Source organism: Epargyreus clarus, unplaced genomic scaffold, assembly GCF_041222505.1.
Source record: "Epargyreus clarus isolate Ecla_fem2 unplaced genomic scaffold, WU_Ecla_fem_2.2 ptg000007l, whole genome shotgun sequence".
NCBI classification, from domain to species: domain Eukaryota; kingdom Metazoa; phylum Arthropoda; class Insecta; order Lepidoptera; family Hesperiidae; genus Epargyreus; species Epargyreus clarus.
In genome coordinates, this window is record NW_027332215.1 from 24422827 (window position 1) to 24447619 (window position 24793).

At 36.2% G+C, this 24793-nt stretch overlaps 1 protein-coding gene across 5 annotated transcripts in view; it reads right to left on the reverse strand.

Annotated features, from left to right (window-relative positions):
- LOC140743721 (protein bric-a-brac 1) overlaps positions 1–24793 on the reverse strand; it is a 393179-nt gene that overhangs the window by 14767 nt on the left and 353619 nt on the right. For 4 of the 5 annotated variants that reach the window (XM_073075232.1, XM_073075231.1, XM_073075235.1 and 1 more), the window contains one exon: positions 3735–3792. In XM_073075232.1, the coding sequence (XP_072931333.1) occupies positions 3735–3792 (58 nt within the window). Of the gene's footprint in view, positions 1–1759; positions 2967–3734; positions 3793–24793 lie in introns of those variants that run through there. The other variant, XM_073075234.1, reaches the window with a different exon arrangement.

Below are 24793 nucleotides of genomic sequence, written 5' to 3' on the forward strand. Positions count from 1 at the left end.
CAGTTCCCCCAACATTGTGTCTAATTACCCGCTTTTTATTTCCCTCGTCATGAATTAGCACGGTCAACATGTACGGGGCGTAAAAGATATGACATTAACATTCACAACATGGAATTTGCGAAAATAACTCTGTGGTCTGCCGTGTAATTTAACCGATGTAATTGAGTGAATGAAGAAAAACCTGTTTTGAATCCGCATCGTTCGGCGCAGTGGCCCGAGCGAGCTGTTGCGAATGACGAAAAAGGCAAACGCCGATAATATAATAATTCGGCGAAAAAAAATTTCGGAATAACACTGCTGATGCTGCATTTATATCCGAGTCCATATCGAGACGCGCTGCGAACTTTCAATAAAAGAGCAAACCATTTCAATGCTAATGTGGCATCTTCATCTTCCATAATAGTTCGTAGCCATTGTTTTATTTAAGACGAGCTATTGCACGCTGTTATGCCTGCACGCACTGTTTTAATTTTTACAACGGAAAGGTAATTTTGTAATGTCACGTAAGACTAAACTACTACTTGTAAACAAACCTTTGCGTGAAATACTAGTCATATTTGGTAAAACTTTCAGAAAAAATACTAACACGGTTTTATGTTAACGTGCGAATACACATAGGTTCTGAGTTAGAAAATTTGGAAGCACGTAATTTATATTTGCCTTTTTTGTACTTCTATATAATTGCTCATAGAGTGATAATTATATGATTTAATTTATAATGATTTATATGTAAATAAAACTTTACAACACTGCCAAGTTTCAATACTGTTAGATCCTTATACTGTGTCTGTGGCCGACCTCATGTAGGAATATCTAATCCTATCTAGGGTTGATTACAGATGTCCTTGGGCGGCAGTAGCCACTTATCATCAGGTGGGCTGCATGCTCGTCTGCTGCTTCTATATTATAATAAATAATAGTAACAAAAACTAAAATATGCCAATAGAATGATTGTAACATTTAAACTATCAAGCACCCCACGCTTTTTACTCTGAATTGAATTATTATTTTAATAACTTAAATTTTATTATAACTTTATTTTGAGGCGTTTCATTATGATTGATTGATTTATTTTCTAGTTTAGTTAGATTAACAATAAAAGCGTGTTTTTTAAACAATTACTTATTTTTAATTTTTTAGTCTGTGACTAACTCATAAACGTCCTTGATACGTGTGCAAAGTTTAAAACTTATCAAGCTTCTAGAAACGGGTGAAAATTGAGCTAATAAAAGCGTGTAAAAAATCAAACAAAATAAACGTATACCTATCGCTTCCGAGGGGCGAATCAGTTATCGATTTAATTAAATAAGTACAAACGGTACTATTAAAAACTTTAGAAAAATTGCAACAAATATTTATTATGGCAGCTTTCGTTTATTTTGAGTAATCCACTTACCGAAATCTCGATTCGTCGGAATGTTTTTAACAATCATGTTTTTTTTTTAAACTAGTAAAGTAGATTAATGCAATAGCAATATTAAAATAGGTATAAACACTAACTTAATTAAATATGTAGTAGAAATCCTTAAGTACATTATTTGAGCGTTTTTACACAATAACCCTACTAACATTATATAATGTATACCTGCGAATATATTTATCACACAATATTATAAGGCACATGATTACTATAATAAGTATAACATTAATAAGTAATAATAACTAATACACTCATTAATTTTATTACACACACATATTTTATATGTACAGAAAAATAAGATTTCTCAAAGTATTTTTCAAAAATCTTACATTTCCTTTTTCTAGTTTCTGATGCTACTTATAATGAACAAATAATAAATAAAGAGACATTCTATTTATCCGACTGCTAAGGAAGGTTATTTTATGAAAATGTTGATTTTGACTAAACTTTTGTACAAGAGTTTGAACAATAATATTTTATTTTATGGTTAGATTTTGTAAAACATAGCCTAAAATTTACAGAACATATTCTACAGCAAAACATATTACAGAAATGCTAGATTGAGTATTCGACCGTTTAGTTGAAAAATACCCTTATAAGTCAATAATCTTCATTCAAAGAGTAACATTCAGACTGCAGACTTTATTTATTTATTAATATAAAGTAACACTCGCATTCAAAGATGAACATCCGTATCATCATTTTTATGAGTCCATATTAATTGTACTATAATAACAGTAATTATAAATCTATTATAATATTGGACATCTGACTCTTATTAAGCCTTGGAACCATTTACAAGAAATATAATTATCGTATGTCCTTTTTAAGCACAAAAGCGTTACATTTATTATGACTTATACCATAGACTTTTTACCTAATGAGTCTTTCGTTATGAATAAGTAAAAAAACTAAATATCTTTAATTTAAGGACGATACACAACTATAAGACTATTTGTAGAAGACACCGAAAATACGATGTATGAAGTAATGTATTGTAGAGATCCTGATTACTAAAATTGATATTCAAATAGGATCGTCATTAAAGTCATATACCTAACATTGGACATTTAAGATTCGTCATCGGTATTGTGTTCAGCTTTTACTTTAGAATTGCGAGTCTTACTTGAGCCTTCGTAGTATAATGACACTATCGAATGCTTCTTACAGAACGCCCACCACCACCTGAAGCCCGTAAGGCCTATAAACGCGAAACCAGGGTCTCTGTTACGTCTCAATTTCTCAACAAACGACAATACTTCCGCCAACGACTTCTTAGTTCGTCTATTGTAAGGCGAGACGCTGGTTTCGCAACAAAAGTCTAGTATGGCTCTCTCCTCGCAAGGTTGCAACCCAGCCTCGTCTAGTACAGCCATGCGTTTAGATTTGCCCAATATGTTATCGTACAAAGTTCCCTTAGGTATTCCGTAATGCGTTGCCGCTTGCGTGAACCGCATTCTTTGCGTGACGACCGCCTGTATCGCCTCTTGAAGTTGGCTCTGGGTCCACGTGGGTGCTTTCAGCTTGAGGGTATGACCGTGGAACTCTGATCGACAGATAAAAGCAATGACGCTAACGTCGACACAATCCGTACCCACACGTAATATGTACTTCATTCCACGTAAAACATAATAGAACGAGTTCTCAAGATATGACTGACATTGTTTATGTTTTATTCTTTTTGCGTTTGTAAATGCTGTCACGGCACTTACGATATACCGAGCGACTTGTGTAACGTTTCCGTAACTCAAATAACGAGTAATAAAATTGTTTTGTTCTAGACTCGCACCATGCGCACTCCCATTACGAAACTGTCTAGCTCTATATCATTCTAAACAATAATGTATTGAAGTACCCTATAATAAAGACTCGCGAGGTTTCCCTGGTCGGAGCTGGGTTCCCACGCCACGACAACAGTTACAAACAACGCAAAATACTGTACTTATCTCGTTGGAATATGAATAATGTTACGTTATGAATCATTATAAGTACGGATTATGGTATTATATGCATGCATGTGACATTCTAATACAACAGAATTAGAAAAATATAGTTAATAAAAATTAAATGTTGAACGATTGAGCATTGCAGCGATTGATATTTTTCAATAATAGTAATAGTTGCCTAATATGGTATGTAGCATGATTAATACAAACTCAATAGAACACTTATAACGATCAACAGTTACCAAAAGTATCAGTAAAAATCTCAATCGCTACATCGTTTGTTTACAAAGAAATCATGTAAAAGTGCAAAAAAATAAAATAATGTATTAAAACTAAAGCAGACTACCGTGTTGTAGATATCAACTGACCTGCAATAGACGAAGTGGACGCTCCCAGCCAGGCGTGAGAGTTCTCCAGCAGCTTAGCCTGCGGACAAACGGTGCAAAGTTAGTTAACGGATATTATTAATAGAATAATGTAACATGAAACACAAATACGATGACGTCGATGACGGCTAGGCCACTTTCATGTTATTTGTATTCGTTTCGTTCCCGAATCCACAATATAAGTTCGTTTTGTCATATTTCGAATGAGTATTATTATCATTTGATTTAGCTGTAGATAAAAGGAAGTTCGTAAACTTAGTCGTTCTAGATTAATGATGTTTAAATGTACCAAGCAATTCATGAACATCACACAAGAACAGATAACATATGACCCGAACCTGTAAAGTGAATGTCATAAATTAAGTTATTTTATTAAAATACAATGTCTATTAGCCCCGCTATAAAGACGGCATACTTATTATTCTAAATTTCTTATATTTAGACATTATAGTAGAGTTTTAAGATTTACATAAAATATTTATTTTATTAAAGTCTACTTTCCATTATAACTTTGTTTTATTAGACGTCGAGCAGAAACAACTTTGAACTTCGGAACTGTTATTAAATTTCTTAGCATATTACATTATGCAAAAGCAAAAGAAGCATTAACATTATTAAAATAATTGCGGCGTCGATAGCTTATAACCCCTTATAAGAACGCTGTGGAGAATAACTGGTCGGACGGAACATTTCATAATATATATGTAAAAAATTGCGACAAAGTAAGCAACGGGCGCCTTCGATAGATATAAAATAGTGCGTAGTGATAGGTGGTGACAAAAAACGTAAAACGGATGCCAAACTTGGTATGGCATGTGCGGTGAACTGCGGGGCGTTTATGTTAAAATAATCAATTACACCTCATCCAACATTACATTACCAGGGTATCAACGTTGTAAAACATAATGCAATTCCTAAACGTCGAAGAGTTGACGGGCCGGGGGCGTACGGAGAAAAAGAGACCGGTGGAAGTAAGAAAAACATAAAAAATGTAGGAAAACATTTCCATACATTATGTGGCTTGCCCTTTTTCAAACGATAAGCAGTTAAAATACGCGTTTAAAAACTGTCCGGCGCCGGACACGTCGAAAACAAAAGCGATGCCGCTTTTGTATGTAATATCGGGTTAAAATTCCATGAGGCAAAAAATAAAGCTCAGAGAATTTTTTAAATATGTCCACTTGTCATTTTAGTACGGCGTGTCAGTGGTGTTTGTTGTCAAACGAAACGACATCTTGCGGCAACGCTGATGTGTAAACAAGCCGAAAACGTAAATGACCAAAAACGTAGGAAACTCTTAATATGTTATGACATTCATGGTTATATGAATGACTAAAAATAAATTTAAAAGTTGGATAATGCTTAAAATATTAACTCTACTATAATATTATATTAATTTAATTTGGATTAGATATTATAATCTGGTGTTAGATTTCAGAGCGAAAGTGCGTGCTCTCTAAGGGCGGGTAATTTTATTTCCGTTTATATTTATATTACTTTGCATATACTATACCGATACTGCAGACATCCACAGAATAGTATAGGTGAGTAAATAATATAAGTTGTTTGCCCGAGTGTACCTAATAATATTATGGGCAAGTCGCTGCGCGGCGCGTTCATAAATCTATTTTATCGTACGCGAGCAATAAATTTTATTTCGGGATCTTTAATTCTTTGTTATTGAATTGGATTTTAGTGTTTTATTCGGGTAAACAAACAATACATCGGAACGTTTCAACCGGTACTTAGAGCACGTGCGCGCGTCGTAAACACGACTATCGTCGCGGCGCGGCGTCGCACGCCCAACAGAACTTATAAAACATTTTATTTGTAGATCGGACTCCAGTACGTTTAGTGCACATTACGAGCCGCTTTTGTCTGCGTTCACAATTAAAACTTCGATAAAGTTTAGTTGCACGGAGCACAAAGAAATGCCGCTCGTCGCTCGGACGATCGCGGGCCGAATGTAAATAAACGCGCGGCGCGAGTCCGGCAGGCAGCACGGTAGCATTCGATAAAATGTGCCCGATCGTAAACTTCCTGCTCGAGATCGGGAGGTGTAAATTAACTCTCGGATTGCTCTTTTTCATCTGACCGTTACAATTATCGACGGACGTTAGACGCCTGGTCGCGAGCGCGCACCGGGAACACCTTCCGACTTTGAAACTCTCGCCTCACCTTATAGCTGACAACTGTCAACGTTAGGCCCTTTCCTGTGAAATACACTATGAAAGCAATTGAATAATTTGTTAGCAAAATAATAGCGCAGGTCATTTCAGTACCCTTAGTATGCGTTTTTAAGTTTTTACAAAAGTGACTGTTTTTGTATTTGTTTACGTATTTGCCCATACATTTCCAATTAGCGCCCCTAGCGGACTGTATCAGAACTGATTGAAAGGCAATTGACGGTTATTTTTTATATTATAGAAATACCAAACGAGCATGTAATCCATAGACATCTATATTGATGCCTGTTTTGAGAGTAGAGTAGTTTAATTTGAAACGCCTCGTAACTCATTAGAGTTATCTGAGCAAATCTTTTAAACCAGTACCCTTAGTATAAGTTTTTACGCTAGGGGCGCTGATTGAAAATGTATGGGCAAATACATAAACAAATACCAAAACAGTCATTTTTGTAAAAACGTAAAAACTCATACTAAGGGTACAGAATACAACAGCGCCTGTAATACTGTTATTATTAAACAGAATTAGTTGAATTCTCCTGTCCGGATCGACCTTATACCTAATAAGTTAATGACGTTATGAAAGTTTAGTCAAATTTAGCATTCATAAACGCTTCGAGAGTGGTGGTTGCTTACAATGTATTTATACTGGAATAATTAAAATACACGTAGGTACAATTCATAATATAATATCTACGTATAACTTTTATTTTAGCTTGTTCTATGTTTTTGTTAAATAAAAATATCATGGAAATTAAATGTATGTCGTGTATGTTGTAAAAAAATCCCTGCGTTTTGTCGGAAGCCATACAAATAGACTACTGGATTCTTATAATTGTTGCTAATTCAATAATGTCGAGCAATGTCTCGCGATCATGGTACAAAGTAATTACATTGTAATATTTATTACAAGTAATAATTGTAACGTTAAGTATTTATTACATAATTACTACATTCCTTTATCGAGACAACAGGTATACCCTACAATAATAAAATAAAAACGCCTAACCTTGCCGAGCTAATCGAGAAAAGTTCCGAAACGCCAAAATCTTTTTTTTTATATATTATTAGCTGACCCGACAAACTTTGTGTTGCCATATAAATAAAAAAATGTTAAGGGTGAACAACCCTTATCACTTAGGGGTATGAAAAATAGATAGTAGTCGATTATCAGACCTACTGAATATGCATATAAAATTTGGTGAAAATCGGTAAAACCGTTTCGGAGGAGTACGGTAACTAACATTGTGACACGAGAATTTTATATATAAGATGGGGCATTAATAACTTTATGTGTTATAGAACGTCTCAAAGTTTATGTGTGCTGTCTCTAAACTAAAAATAGCAGATAATCATTGCATCTCCAAGAAGTAATAAGTATGTAACAATATTACAAGATTGAATAAATTTTAACAAAGATATTGAATGATTACCTTCTAAAGCCCCCCATGTGGCCTCTTCGGGCGCAACGTGGAGGACTTTGGGATCTCCACCGGAGCAAAATCAAATGATTACCTATATAATTAATTAAAGGTGGTAGAATCCTTCGCAGTTCTACTCCGCAGGCACCATCGCCTAATTTATTTTCACCTCTACAGTGTTAATTGCCGCTGTGTTATGTTTGAAGATGAGGGTTCCTAACTTAGTTCTTAGAGGTACCTACTTACGCACCTAACCTCAGCTCACTTTTCTGGAGTTGCTTCTGTAATTGTAGTATTGAATTGACATCTGTATGAAGAAGGGGCGCAGTGCCATACGGTGGACTACTTACTCGTTTACTACTCCAATATTATAAAAAACCCGGAAAACTTTGTACCGCCTCAAAATCTATTTATCAAATATATTTCGTATAAAATATAGCCTATGTTACTCGTGGGTAATGTAGCTTTCGATTGGTGAAAGAGTTTTTAAAATCGGTCCAGTAGTTTTTGAGCCTATACATTACAATCAAACAAACAAACAAAGTTTTCCTCTTTATAATATTAGTATAGATATAAACCTGACCGAACAATCTTATTCAAACCAGTAATACTTTTTAGATACGTTGCTTTTGAACTTTTATTATTTCTTTGTTTCTATCTTTGCAACCTTTTATATTTTGAGTTACATCTTCACATAAACGTATGGAGTGCTACCATTATTTTATTTTTGTAAATAATCTACGTATATATTTTATGCAGTTTTATTTAAAATGTACGTCAACTTCAGCCAATAGGTAGATTTTAGAAAATCAAGGACATTTTTTACCGTTTTAAAAATTCCGTTTTCGCGAGTGAGCAGACGAGTCGGTACGAGCTGACGAATCAGTCGGTCAGAAGTTTCCGTTATCTTGTTACCTCCGTCCACTCAAAATGAAGTTTCGTCCAGCGCCCTTCACGCTGGATACACCTTGCCGCATCAGTTTGGTGACATCTTAAAAAGTTACTTTAATCACGGGTTTAACTACGCAAGATACTAAATTTTTAAAGGAATAGGCATTATATTCGCTCATAAAATACAGATATTAACTAAACAATTGATCAAATGGAAAAAAAAAAAATTGTGGGGCCAGTGAGTGATCTTACTGCTAAAGCAGAGATCTCTTCCAGACAACGGTACACAATACAGTGGAAATGCAGGGGTAAGGCTGTAGGAATAGATATATTATGTCACAATATATGACTATGACTAATCATTGTTTAAGTGCACGAGGCCCCACTACTTTTGGTATGGCCAACACATTTAAATTTGACACTATCCGCAAGGCGTCGCTTTTTATATTTTTATAAATTTATTTTTTCTTATTTACCATATAGTTTAAAAGTGTATGTTTAGTAAACTTTTTAATAACCTCAGTAATTAAAAAAAAGGAAATTGGTTTCGCATTGGAAGTTATTTTATGACATGTGAACGACCCTTATACGCAAACAGCTATCTATAGGTAGAAATGAAATTAATACATAAGTTTGAAGTATTTATTAATTTTATGCTACTACTGAAACTGCTTAGTTCTCCTATGGCGTTTAATAGAGTTAACGATAAAGGCGTGTGAAGGATAACGCTAATGGTGGTAATGGATAGCGAATTAGCGCCTGACATATCATTTATATTGCAACTACATTGCTGTAATGTCAAACAGACTGTAAGATTATTGGCGACTCTTTCTAACAAAAAGTTGACACATTTCCGATTGCGCCGCTCGCTCGGTCCGTCTCGGCTAAATATTTACAGAAATGTTTTTTTTATTTAGTTTACATAACCACCTCGCCACCCCCGCCCCCTATTAATAACCTAACGTCTACCAAATGATACCCGCGTTTAATAATGGCCTGTATAACGGCCTCTAGAAACAAAACAACCGCCTTATAGCATTGTGTACTGAACATATAAAAAATGTTTGTTTGATGTATTAAGATTTGTATGAATGTATGGTAACAAAAAAATGGGGGACTCGTTATTTTGCTGTGTAGGGTAAATACCTAACTATTAACTAACTTTTTGAGTTACGGCTATTTCTGTTGGAAAGGTCTGAATTTTTAAATAAAATTAATTAATTTACACAGAGTTATTCACGAGAACATTATAAATATCTTGAAGATTATGTATACTTACTATAACTATGACTATGGCCTAATCTTCACATTCTGAGAGCAGACTTGTGCGCAGTAGTGGGACAGTAGTGTGTGGATGATGATGATTACTTTAAAGCAAGTAACAAGTAAGACAGGTAACAATACTACGTTCCAAGAAGGTCTGGATACCTACAAGTATTGATAATTAGGTTAACATAGTGTTACCAACTCTCAAAAATATTTATCCCTAAACTTAAGTCAAAACCCTCTCAAAATTGCCTCAATTAATTGAAAATTCCCCTTAAAATATATTTAATAAAAATAATTTATTAATTGATTATAATATATAAAATAAAAGTTATATGTAGTAATATTTCTTAATTTTCTTTATTTATAAATTATGTAATACGTCACAAATGAATCCATTTCTTCTGAAGAGTCCGCATTTTTAAAATCATATATATTGACATTACAATCTTAACATTTTACTTCCATCATTATACTTTGCATGACTATTATTTGAATATAATTTGTTGATCATATTTAAATTACTATTATTGGATTGAATAGTTCTATTGTATTAATGAATATTATATATTCAGAAAACCCCTAAAAATACCCCTAGACATATAAAACCCCTAAAAAAATCCCATCCCACTCATTTACCCCCTAAATTTGGGGGGAAAACTCCTAAGTTGGGAACCGTAGGTTTACATTTAGTAAACAAAGCAATAAAGATTCGTTAAAATAAGCTTGAATCTTTTTAAAACACAGTCTTCATTAATCGTGAAGGAATGTGCTTGACCGCGACCAGCTCCCCAGTCGAAAGATCAGTGCATTACAACGTATTACGTTCACACTTTGTGAACCAACAAATCAAATACGTAACAAAATATTTTATGAAACACTAGCAACGTTATTGTCCATTTTGCGCTACAGTTACCTATTATTGTGTACGAGAACATAATACCGCCGCCAGCAAATTCCAGCTAATAGATAAAGTTAAACAACAACAAATCATGTAAACCTATGCCTTCAATATTGTAAATCTCTAATAATATTAGCTGCAGAGCGCGTATCCGTGCAACATTTTGTACGTTTGTGTTCTTGATAAAATTCTCAACAATCTGTCAGTTTGATACACGTTTTAATTAGATGTTCCTATGAAGTCACCATAACACTTTTTTGTCTTTAAATTTATACCAATGATAAATTAGTCTTGAACTTGTTGCGAAGCGTACTGCAAGTTTGCCAGAACGTCCTTTATTGTAAGTGAGAAATCTCCCACTTGATATTCATACAAGTGAAGATGTAAAGCTGCCTTTGCCTCTGTAAGTAACTTGCATGTTCGAACAATTATATTTGATTTCTGTGAAATGACCGCAGAAAGCATAAGGGCCTGATGGTATGCTAACTTAATTCTTGTACTGCGAAGGGTAAGAGCTTCCTACTCGCAAATGAGCTTAATACAAGAGTTATTATTTATGTTATTTCGTCGGCGGCGAGCCCTCTAATCGAAAGTTCGTACCAAACGTAATAAACTTCCGTAGTTTCTGCAATTACGCGCGCGTACGAGAAATAAGTTTGTATCCGACCGACTATGAACCGCAACTAAAATTTAAGACTATAGACCTAACAACCATAACTTAACAAATATTTAATGTAAATATCCTATTTAAATTAAATAAAATAATAATAGTTTCCTTTTTTATGAAACTTCTATAGTAATTAACATTTCAATAAAGTGTATATTTGTATAAAGATGACATAGTCAACTCCTCAACGGAGATCGGAGAAAACAAACGAGGTCGCGCGACAAAAGCAAATGAATAAAGAGTCAACCGCTTTTTATAAGCATCTGTAGAATATAATAGAAAACGAGTTCTGTCCTCCGCAAAGAAGCCAGCAAAGTATAAAGTAGCGTATAAAAGAAATCTGAATAATGTTTCCAATAGATTTTCTTCGCTAACCAACTCGGGTACGATCTCTTCCGGATGGTGTGCGAAGTGCCTTACAACAAGTAAAGTGGCTTTATTATTGATTCCAATTTGTTAGAGCGACGTTTAAGCCGTTTGCACGTTAATACGGCGATTCATTTGTGTTAGAGTTGGCGAAGAATGGCAGGAGAGGGGGCGAGGGACGAAGGATAAAACTAATCACACATCCTCTCCGCAGAGATAACTGTGCGGCCATTGTAGTAGCGGCAAGCGGATTTCAGTCAGTTTAATACAATTTTGTTTCATTAAGTTAGTTTAGTTTAGCACTTAATTTTTACTAAATTTACTGCTTTACTTCTATGGTTCTAGATGCATTTAGGATATATATATATATATATATATATATATATATATATAGTATATGTAATATCCAAAATCGCGCTGAATGCCTACTATGTATATACCAACGGCCGTAATATTGAAATTTGCTACAACTATTTACTCAATTTTCCGCGTGGGCGGCGGACAGCGGGTAGCGGACGGCGGTGACATGCGGCGGACAGCGGACAGCGTACGGCGGGCATCGGGCGCCGGTTGCGGGCGCGTAGCCGTCCGCTGACGCAGAGGCCGCGGGCCACGCCGGCTTTTGCATTATCCATTTCCACATTGCCTACTGTCTTTTTGTTCCACGTTTGATTGTTTAAGCGTGCGTCGATGCGGTATCCGATGCTTATTTTTTTCTATGGCGCTTTCACTCGAAACGGCTTCAGTCAATTGTGCAATATGTTGCTCTTATTGTTTCAGAAGAACAATAACAGCCTTCATTTTATATGTTTACAGCGTCTGGAGGCTTCATAACCACTTTGCATCTATTGCTATTCCACATAACGCTATTATTGCAGAACTCTCTCTGATTACGTTTCTTTCCTGTTTTACGAGTCTGATATCGTATAAAAATCACTATCTTAAACCGTCTTAATAACACTAAGACAGGTAAGTTTTATATGTGAATTTTATAATTTGTAGCTGTACATATACTTTTGTGTCATGTAATAGGTAAAGTTATGGAATAAATACGAAAGGGTTTCCTTATAAAAACTAATAGATACATAGGTAAACAGAACAACGACATTGTGCAAAGAATCACTAAGTACCTATTATTGTAATCTAAGAAATATTACTTTTAGCCTTCGTAACTACACAAGTCATGTAAATAAGTCAAGTTTATAATTTGATGCAGGCAAATGTTAGTATATATTTTCGTGTCAAATCGATTACATTTTTAATAGACGATGGTTACAAAAGTTACGCGTTATAGTAATTTCTTGTTTGTTGCTTCTAAAATATTCACGTTGGATCAATACCTACCAAAATAAGTATCACATTTAATTGATATTTGTATGTCCGCGCTGTGTACAATTGTTTCGTAAATAACTCTGTTTATAAACAATTTTCCGCTATCATGCCGTCGAACCTATGATTTAGCGTACAGTATATATGATTAAATAATTTTCATACTCTGCGTCCGTTGATATTGGACATTGATACGTAATATATACAGAATGATATAGTATTACGTTGAAGAGGCGCTTAAAATGTTTTCGAATAGACTATCTGCGTGGAGTTGCGGCAACCATACTTGTGTGACACGCTAAGAGTCTATCAGGTAACCAAGTACACCACACGGCAACGACAAAATGTCTGCGAGTGGTCGTTGGGTGTTGTTGCGATGCGGTTGCGTCGTGGCACGTGTCTTTGATAGAGTCGGCCTCTCAAGCACTGTTGTTTGTTTGCTGCGTTGTGGTTGCAATGTGGTTGCGATATTTCCGACAAAATGTGTTCCGTGTGAATAAACCTTTATATTTTCAAGTAAATTTGTGCATGACCATTGCTTGGTTGTGATATACTTGTGGTGTCTATAGGCAATAAGGTTTACAAGATGGATTCCCATGTAAATATAAGTATCACATTTAACAATAGTAGAACAATAATCCTACAGTATCCCCTGCCGGCGTAATGCAATATCTTTCTGAGGTAGCGGGCAACTAGAGTGGGAGGGAGCTCGTACCGCCGCGCCAGCGATTCCGGAAAGGATGACGGGATGTGACCGTAACATCCGAAGGTATAGTGAGCGTAAATGCTCATCTAGGCAGAGCCCGATAGGTGCACCGCGCTGTTAGGGTTCCGATCAGATTCTTTTGGTGATCCTGGAATCTTACATATAACGCTGAGGACGGTCAGCGAAAGTTTTAGCGAGTAAATAATTATGTGCTGTCACTCCCACGGCATCAGATACCATTTAAACGCTTCCCCTTCGTCAACGAAAAAAAAGGTGGATCCTCGGCGGAGCGGCTGAAAGTATGAGATTGAGTATGAGGGTTCGTGTCCGTATGTATGTCTTGTATGTGTAGAAAACGTTGCTTAATGTTTAATGAGGAGCCATTTTAAGAAAATTATATACCAAAATATATCTAATTTGGAATTCATTGGAAATGAATAGATTTAGCAACCAAATTAAGATGTGATGAAATCAAATCAGATTTAAATTTAAGCCAAATAGTAGTTAGGTATCAAAATATAGGTAGGTACCTAATTTATAAGAACTTATTTTGATTAAGAAAATCACTATTAAGTAATAAATAAACGTCATTAACTTTTATCAACAGAGTTTACATTTCATTTTCAAAAAAATGTCCTGTGGATTTGAAGAATTTTGATAGCGCAGAAGGGAATGTTTTTAAGAATTCTTTTGATTTGAATGACGTATTCACGTAGGAACTGACGGTGAATATAAAGTAGAAACCACACTATATTTCCTTTTTGTTATTACACAGACTTAGGGCAAGAGCACATGAGTAGACATGCAAAAAGGAAGTGAATCGAGAGTAACAGATGAGGTAACGCATATTAAAGTGGATTCTCGTGTGTGAATCCGCCCGCTTTATCCTTGAGGATGAAATATCATAGTTGCTTTCAGCTCGCTGTGGCATTTTTTGTGTTTAATTAGAATGACACTTTCCGACTTTGATTAGCACAAAAATAACAGGCTAGCCCCGCCTGCCATTGAATCTGTTAGTACGTTTAAAAAGAACTTAAGAAATTCAAAAAGCAAATGTTTATTTGCAAACGCGACAGACACACAGTCCCATATAGTCGGTACACACGCGAGACGACATTGTATGTTCGACGCAAGAAAGTTTTAATTCTTCGCATTAATTACTGAGACTGTCGTATCTAAAGTCAAATATTAGTGCGCGCGTACGTACTTATGCAAAACGAGGAAGATTTTATTTGACTTGGGCGTAGTTTCGGCGCTGGTGACGATGTAAGCAAGACAAACATGCTAATTATCACCCCACAGCGGCGCCCTCGCCCTCCCCGGCCCTTCGCCCCGGCGCTCCCGATTACTACGACGCCGGGAAGAGGGCGCAATGACTGAATTATTTACGGCCAACTTTGACGAACATTTGTTTTTAATTTAACACGACTTTTATATGTTCCTCGAAATTATAACGGCAATACATTATTCAGCGTGAAGGCTAAGCCGCGTAACTTGCCGTAGATAGGGGTCGTTGAATAAATAATGTGCATAGTTCATTATTGTGCGGATAATAAAATATGAATGTACACCGCGACTTCATTTCGGCGCCCCGCGAACAAACACGCCACGCGCTCCCGCACGCGCGCACCTACTGTATACGCGAACAATATGTTATCATAATAATGTCTATCATCTTTGTCATATTTAAAATTAAGTCTTCCAATTTTTTTACAATATAGAAGTAGCAGACGAGTATTCAGTTCACTCGATGGTAAGTGGCTACTGCCGCTCATGGGCATCTGTAGACAACCCCAGATAGGATTAGATATTCCTACCCGAGTCGGCCACAGATGTGCCGCGACGGCCCTGGGGACCAAGCTGAAATGCCTTGGAAAAGTATGTCTCCGTTACCTCACCCTTCAAACCAGAACACAGCAGCGCATAATACTACTGTTAATAGGCAGAAATAGGTGTGGCAGTGGTGCCACCGGAGTCAAACCACAAAGAGTTCTACCACTAAGGTTTAAACTATCTTTTCACTTTAATATATTTTGTTTCAATTTACCATGGATACTTTAAAGATATTTTAGAGCTCTTGGTGAGTGACTTTAGGTAATACTCCCTACCTATTTAGGGGTTGATTGCAGATGACTATGAGCGGCGGAAACCATTTAGCAACAGCAAACACTTTAGCTGCTTTTCCGATATTCTTATGATGTTTCAATTTCATAGAAATATAAAAATATCATATCAAAGCCGGTTGTGCTCACCACATGACACGTGCTATAACAGCATCTTCATCACTTTACTCGTAATGTGAAAGCATATCAGTATGTACTTATAATAATAATTACTTACTACTCGTATAACAATATTCTTCGTAGTTATTCATTTTTAAACACCGACTTACCACTTCTTTTGTATAAATTCTTAATTATATAATTACATTAGGGTAATTATTTGCATTTAGGTATTGGTTTATCAATAGTATACAGTTTTCAGTCTTCGAAAACGTATTTGCTTTGTGGCCTGAGAAAAGTAAGCCGCCCTTACTGTAATTATTTTTATTAGAACGTACCAGCTCTATAGTAAATTAAACTTTGTTGGATTGCAATAGAGTTGATATAATGGTTCGGAGATCGGCAACAGACTTGCTTTGTTTACTAGAGTATCAGAAAGTACAATTAAGAAGCTTCAGAAATCGAGGTCCGTAGGTATAAGGGGCTTACTCTACCGTTGAAGAGAATATAGTAGCTCAGAGGATAGAAAAAAATAGTAATTGTATAGGACCTAATTACAATAGCCGAATATTAAGTTAACTAATCACGATAATAAAAACTCGCCAGGAAGTAACTTACTAATTAAACACACAATCGATTAAAAAGCAAAGGTTTTGTTTAGGTTCACTCAAAAAATATGCGCAACTATCTACCTATTAGGTAAACAATTTTACACTTGCGTCAGTTACGTATTAATTGTTAAAATTTATTATATGTATTGTAACCTGTTATGACAATGTATTACATAATACTACAAATCCTATACTACAATCTCATAATATGTACATTATTTATTTTTATATGTATGACGCGCTATACGTATCGCTCGTCGTTCGCCTACAGTAGGACAAGTCGGTTATCGCCGCGTCTAATGGCTCAAATTAAACGATAACACAATTACTAAAAGTTGTAGCCTACGCCGAGAAAATTTTCGCCCGTATATGTTTATAATTAATTTAGAACGTTATATTATATGGTACGACTATGCGTATGTTTTGTTTTCATATACCTACACGCTCGAGAGCTGCGTTGTTATGTTAAATTAAAATCGAATGTTATACGTATTTTCCTTAAGAAAATGGCGTTCACGAGTGTTACTCATCGGGCCACGCGCAATAACAATAACATTTCTCAACAATTTCGATCGTGATGGCTGGTATCACTGTCACATCTATTTTGCACTGATGATTTCAGAACGAGATTGGAATTAATGACGCAAGTTAAATTCCGCTTTAGTTTTTAAATAATGCCGGGTTTGTCACGAATATTATAAGATTCGTATAAACAAAACATGTTACAGTGGAAAGTGTACTATTTACATATTATGTAATCAATTATACTCGTAGGTACCTAATCAATAACCATCGCAAATAAATATTCAGTATTTTCGTTCTTATTGCACCCTTGGAATAGTAATTGTAGAACAACGCGTTGCATGACTTTACAGATACTAGCAACTTACAATACGAATTGATGGCATGGCTCTGTTTCACTCACGGGGAGTATTGGAATGTAAAAAAAATTAAATGCTTGCCAATTCGCATCAGGTAGTTACTCCGCGATTCGATTACCTTCCGAAATTTTTAATTTTGCTTTATTAAGTACATACTTACACGGAAAGTTTAAGTTATTGGAATTTCAGATACGATTTCCATCGGAGCCGTTATTTGATTTTGCAGTATACGCGTTGGTTTGTTGGATCAGTTTGAAAAAATAAACGCTAAAATCGCATCCACCCCTTCAGGAATGTCTCGCGTCGGAGTCATCAATGCTAAAAGCCTGCCGTCCATCATAACATGGATGTGTTAAAAAATGAACATAGAATTAAAAGTGAACAACGCGAACGTGCAAAAGTTTAAGCGGCAACTAATTAAAAAACAAAACGAAAAAGAGGCACACTTGAGCGCGGTGAAACTGGCTTTCCCGAATTAAAACTCGTTCTTTTTCGCGCGCTTTCCCTTTCGTCCAGCTAATGAGGGTTGAGGACCTTCGTGTGTTCCGATGCCATTTTGTTCTATTTAGAAATTTGTTCGCGTATCGCTGCCTTCGCGGCCGGGGCGTGAAGGAGCGACTTTGCGAGGCCCTCAACATTTATACAGTTTACGCGTCCGTTTATCTCGAGTGCCCCTCTCCGGCTGCATATGCACACGTGGCCAGTTTTATTTTTTATTTTAATCGAAATTATTCGACGCTTGTTTTCTTAGAGAGCGATTGTTATAATGTAGGTAATATAGGCTATGGCTTTATAGACTATGATGTTTTTAATATAACTATATTAAAAAATGAAACCTATTCATTCATTCATTAAAAATGTCCGTAATTAACTTTGAAATATTTAATGTAAGATAAATATTACCTAGTTAAATTTATGTACCTACGTTTTTCAAGAATAACACTTACTTAGGTTGAAATTATTTAATAGCAAATATTTAGATAGGTATCTAACGTACCTACCTTCGCACCATTTAACCACCTGGTTAGGTAATGGAAAACTCCGTAACCTTTATTTTCAGTTCGACATGAAAATATTTGCTTATATTTCGCTTTTAGATAAATTCCGCGGCACTCTGCCACTTGTTTGGCACATAAATAAGTAGGTAGTATAAAAAGTCAACTTGCATTTTTGCCCGTTTACCCTTATTTGTCATAAAGCCGTTGGAGTCGCGGTTAATTAGAAACCACCGCGTACATCGCCACCATTTATAGTTATTGTAACGACATGTGTCAAATCGTGCCTCGTGTCCCGATGGCGCGCTTTAAATACAATAGAAATTTACAAAAACGTTTTGTCGTTGACGCAACAATAAAATGTTAACTAAACTTATTTAGCTTTTTACTTGCGTTTCGCCGAAAAATGCACAAACGAAGGTGGTCGATTCCTGAGTACGTTATCTGTCCATATAAATGATAGAATTAAAGACTTTCCAGATTTTAAAGCTTCGATTATTTAATTCTGTTAAGCAATAACGATTGGTATAATTGTTTTTTGCAGATTTTATACAGTACAAAAATATTTTTAATTTGCCAGTCGTGAGTAAACAAACGAGTGTGTTTCAGAATTTAATTTGTATCAGTGTGTGCCAGTTGGTTCAGAGACTAAATCAATTTCTGTTGGAGAGGTTGGGAAAGGCAATCCGCTCGGGATTAAGATTGTAGCACAATAGAACGTTCATCAGGTCGGCGGCTCGACGTGGTCGGCAAACAGCGTGTTCCCGTGTCGCCCAGTCGCCTAGTCGCACTGACGGCGCGACCGTCTCAACAATACTCTCTTGTTTATACTCCGCCCTACTTCCTTTGAACACGCATGTGGGCCCGAGGAAACGTACAGTAAACAGAACTTTCTCGTAATGTTTAATTAAATTAATCAGTCGGTTGATTAGTCGATGGTCCGAGCGCGGTAAACACGCCGCGGCGGCGTCTCGCCGCTTTGATCTCGCGCGCTCTCACAATTGTTGTGTTTGGGAGGGCCGACGGCTGCCGGCGCCTTGCGCGTTAATGTTTTACTTTGTTTCGCCACGGACGAGTAAAAAGTTGTCAATGAATGTTACGCTTTCAATATTTCTCTCTCGTAGTATTTTCTGACCTGCAATTGTTTCATAGAAAGAAAGGGTTATGCATGAAAATTCACAAATCCGGAAGCAATGGATTTGATTAAAAACTTTTGTGTCACAAAATTCGAGTGAAAGATAGGTGAAAACTGTGTTCCCCAAAGAGCGGATTTCGAAATGTGAGGTGCGATTCGGTCGGAATCCCTATAACGCTTTGATGGGAGCGGCGAGGTCGTGTCAGGAAGGCGCGTGGCGAGCTGGCGGCGCGAGTGTGGAGCGCCCGCGCCGCCCGACAGACTTGGCGCCTCGCATCTTTAATGTCCGCTAATAATAAATTTTGTTTAACATATAACTGTGATGCGGCGCAACAAATGCGTGAACAACGCGCCGGCACGTTAATACCAGATAAACGCTCCACTTGTCGACCGGATTCTTTTACTCGACCGATCGTTTGTATTTAACAATAACATCATTAACATTCACGTTTCAGATTAAAATTCACTTTGAATTTTAAATTATTTTCAGCTATTTGATGGCGACGGATATACATTCCTCACTTTAGTTCAACATTGATTTAGAATAATCGTATCCGTCATAACATATTACAAGTGTAGCTTTTATAAAATATTTGCAGATTTTTTTTCGAAACACAGAAAGTCGTAGTTTTAGAGACGATACCTATTAATGTACATTTTTATGAATAAAGTTTTTAATAGAATTGTTTAAAAACATCTATAGAAATATGGAAACGGCCTTTAAAGTCTTTGACGATGTATATTTGATAACATTTTCGGTATACACTTTGGTTAGGTTCCATATAGAAACAAAAGCCGCGAACCCTCCTAATTTTCAGACTCCGCAACTTCAATCAATGGGCTGATTGATCAGATTATGGGCGGAAAATGACTCCGCATCGTCCGTCCGATACGTCGATGTCAAAGCTTTAATGCGGGCGAGTCTATGAAACGTAATATCCTTCTGATGATGCGTTGTCGATATTAGCTATTGACGTGGTCAGTTCTTCCCCGAGCTACAGATATGAGTATTAAAGGTAATATTGCCCCAGACAGCTCATTAGTCCGTGAGTGGGTAACGCGTGTTTGCCTACAATCCTACATTAATCGAAATGAGGAACATCGATATCGCGTGCTTTGCTGCCCTATCAGTTTTTAATACTACGTATGGCATTAAAGTCCCATTCATCGCTATTAGGTAGATATTTCTTTACGTCTATTGTCATGTTTTTATGATCGTTTGGTAAAATTAACGGGTTAATTACACGTTAAATATGACTGCTTATGGTTACAAACGATATCAATCAATAGTTTCAGATCTTTTCGAATTAACTCTATAAAGACAGCAGCAGTAGTAGATAAGTACAGTATTTAAACAAAAGTATTTGAATTCGCGGGTTCTCGTATTTTTTTGTAACACAAAGCTTGTAAAAAAACATAATATCAGACATGATGCGCTTTATAGTTAAAGCACCGTAAACCTTACACAGGGAAACTATTGTCCAGCATAATAATGTATTACGCTAATGGGCTACTTAGCGTTTGCAGGTCACCTCGAAACGTGTGCCAGAATTTGAGCTGTCTAAAAATTATTTGTTATCCGGCGTTTATTCAAATCAGGGCGTCATATCGTTGGAGCATTTCTTCTTTGGTGCGGGTGAGCGCACACCATAATACGGGCTCCGGGCGTGTCCGGCGGCGTGTGAAATTGCCGGGGATCGACGAAAATTGCGAAGATACCGAACGGAACAATGGATCATATTTGCGTAAGTGGCCCAACCTGTAATGTGTAAACGGCCTACGATTCACAAGCACTTGTTTGCTGTGAAAGTCCGATAACGTCGTAGGTATGTCTGTTCTAAGGTTGCGGTAAATTTAATGGAGTATTTTTCAGTTTAGAATTGAAATATACCTAGTATTCATATCGTATCATATTTTTTTCCAGAGCCTCGTAGAACTTTTCAATGTGCAGCTAGGTATAAGATTATACTAGAAAGGAAATTTATTTTAGAGAATTCGGGAGGGGACTCATTTCTTGGTATTGCTAACTTGACTAGATTTATAAGTATGTAGTTCTCAATGAAGTCTACGGGAAAAGAAATAGGTGCAATTTTATTGCTAATGACTTAGAATTACTACAATTTTTGAGAATCATATAAAATGTAGGTAAATGGTATCGTACTGGGGATGACAATGGGTTGTAGGTATTTGTTATTGGTCACAACCCCACAACTATTTCAATAAAATATTTCCCATTATGTACATAATGTACACTTCAAATTTTAATGTTCAAGAAGTTATTTCTAGACAAGCGCACATTTAAGCCAACAAATTATTAAATAAACAAGCGTGAAATATTGCTTAAATCACTATACAGTTATTTTATATTCAATAGAGGTGTTTGTCGCTGACGAGCCATAAACAAATAAGTAGCGTAATTTTATTCCTCGGAAGCTAATCACTTACAAGGAACGTGGCGGGTAAACGGAAAGCGGTAAAAAGGCGAACAAGCGACTAGTTGGTGCAGGCGAGATATTTACCGTAGTTTGCATAAATGCATTAAGTGCCGTCGAAAGGCCGCGCAAGGCACGTACACCCGCCCCGACAAGTGCAATAAAACACTTCTCAAATGTAATGCCGCTAATAAAGACTTGTCGCCGTGCCCATCTAAGCCGAATGGGCATTTTTGTTAGTTGTGTACTTATAAATATCCCGGAAAAGCGAAGTCGCTTCTTGTTCTTTTATTAAAAACGCAACGAATAGAAATATAAACCAAAATAAAATAAAAACCAACTTTGTTACTGATGAGGACCGAGTTGAAAAGTTGCGTATATCTATGTGCAAGTAAGTTTATACCGTCCCTTCAAAATATTATCTATAGAATTATTTATTATTTCGCGATCGCTACCCATTATAATTACTTATTTTAGTACAAAGAGCTTATTAACAATTTTATACAATAAGCATTATTATTGAAATATTCTCATAAGTTTTGTATAGTTCACAATCCGTATACATGGTGGCATAATTGTATTTTACATTTATAGTATTTGACACCGAATCTACAATTTCTTGAAACTTAGCACACGGTGCAAGGCAAAAATAGTGTAAAGTACTTACGGTGCGTAAGGATATTATTAGTGTTGTGTGTCGTGTACCATAGTAAAATGTCTCATTCCACGATAATTTTAGTCTAAAATCATAAGTTTCAATAGCATGTATATATTTATAAGTAAAATTGGCACACATGGCAGGGACAGGGTTGGTTTTGCTTTTAAATACCTCTCAGTTCAATTTTACGATATTTTCTACCAAAATGTTGTCTGGAAGAATTTGCTACCCTTACGATGAGGCCGCCTTTCGGTCAACATTATTATTGTCTTAAAATATTGTTTGTAATATTATATTTTAATACTAAATGACCCGGCAAATGTTGTGTTGCCATATAAATAAAAAAATATTAAGGGTGAACAACCCTAAGCTTAAGCCTAACCTATCGGGAGTTACACGTGTTATTGTGAGTTAACCGTAAAAGATAGACATATGTTGTCGTGGGTTTTTTATATAATTTTAAGGAGAACATTTCCGTCATACATGATTTATGTGTAGCTTTAACCATTAAGGTTGCACACGCGGAGGAAGCTTAAAAAATGGAGTAACTTCTCCCGTTTCCCCAACATTTCCCGTCACTGCTCTGCTCCTATAGATTGTAGCGTGATGAAAAGTAGGTATACTATAACCAGCTCAGGAGTACGAAAAATAATTGTACCAAGTTTCGTTAAAATCCGTCGAGTAGTTTTTGTTTCTATAACGGTTATACAGACAGACAGACAGATAAACAGACAGACAAAATTTTTACTGATTGCATTTTTGGCATCAGTATCGATCCCTAATCACCCCCTGATATTTATTTTGGAAAAATATTTAATTTGACCTCTCTACAGATTTATTATAAGTATAGAAGATAATATTATACTATTGTGATATACAATAAGAAATACTTGTTTTCTATGTTAATACGTTAGAGGCAGCGTAAACGAGGAAGTGTTTGTTCATTTCTTGAATTCGAATTAACAAGCGTATCTTAAGTTAGTTCATAACTTACCATTGACCTAGTAGTTGGTAAATTTTACAGATTAAGAACATTATAAACGATGAGATAAGTTTCCACGCGTCCTTCCTCTCCACGTGCGGTAATTTCGCGGGGTTATGCTGCAACACAGAATTTGGTAAGGAGCACAGGCCCTTCATGGTTGTAAATTTTAAGGTCTTTTTTCTTAATAATGACTTATTTATAACTTTTGTTGTACACACATCTGAAATATCTGTCTTTTATTTAGTTAGTCTGATTTTAAATACGTACCTACCTATAACGCCGAAAAGTAAACATTTTTCCTTGTCGGGAATCGAAATGGGTACCAACGATGCGTTAGTGGTAAATCAATTTCAACTATTCATTAGTATTTTTAAACCAATACATAACCAGGATATTCAGGCGTTCGAGCAGAATTTAATAGGTACTCGAAAATCTGGCCAACAAGACCGATACAACGAAAATGCGAATAAAAAATTGCTGCAACATCGTTCATTCAAACTACATGCGGTATTCGTAGGAAGTACGCACCCGAAGATATTTAGCGTTCTTTCGCCATACAAATAGTTGCCATTGTGCAGTTGCCGGGGCGGGTACATTCTCTGACGATAGTTACCCACGGCTATCGCTAACAATAACAGTGTAATGAGGGATTAAGTAGAGGATTCTTTGCGCACCACCACCCCGATAAGACTCCTTTCAGTGTTAGGTATTTTGAAACTGACTTAGTAAACCACGTTTGACGCTTTTTAAACTCATAGCTCCACATTAACATTATCTGTGTTATGTTAAATCACACACACACATTCAGAATAGAAATTTAATTTCACTTAGAATTCTATTTGGTAGGGCATCGAACCAGGGACCCTCAGCGTGATAGACCGGCTTAGTAACCACTTTGCCAAGCGGCTCTTCAAATCCGAAATTAAAAAAACAGTAAGACGGATTGTCAGTGTCATTCCAAACAATTTCAAATACTGGATAACGGTTTAAACTTACTTCTGTACATTAAATTGTATAACTATTAATATTAATGAGTAGCAATAAAAATGGGTGTCGGTAACAAATTACATATGAATACGACAATAGGCGTAACACCAGAATAACAATGTCGTGTATAGACGTAGAACCAGAAGTTTGAATACCATTCACGTAGCGCCATGTCGTCAGGTTGATCCCAAATCAACGAAGCTCAATGGCCATATTAAAATATCGCCCAAAACACGAACGTCGAGGCACGTATGGCTTGTTAGCTGTACAATGGACCACACACTATCTTAAGTGCTGTCAATAATACGCACGCCATTCTCTACCGTATGCTTAGCGCATACGGCCTAAAGGGGCATGGAGGATATGACAGCTCTTATAGATACGTGTGGCTCAACGTACTAATAC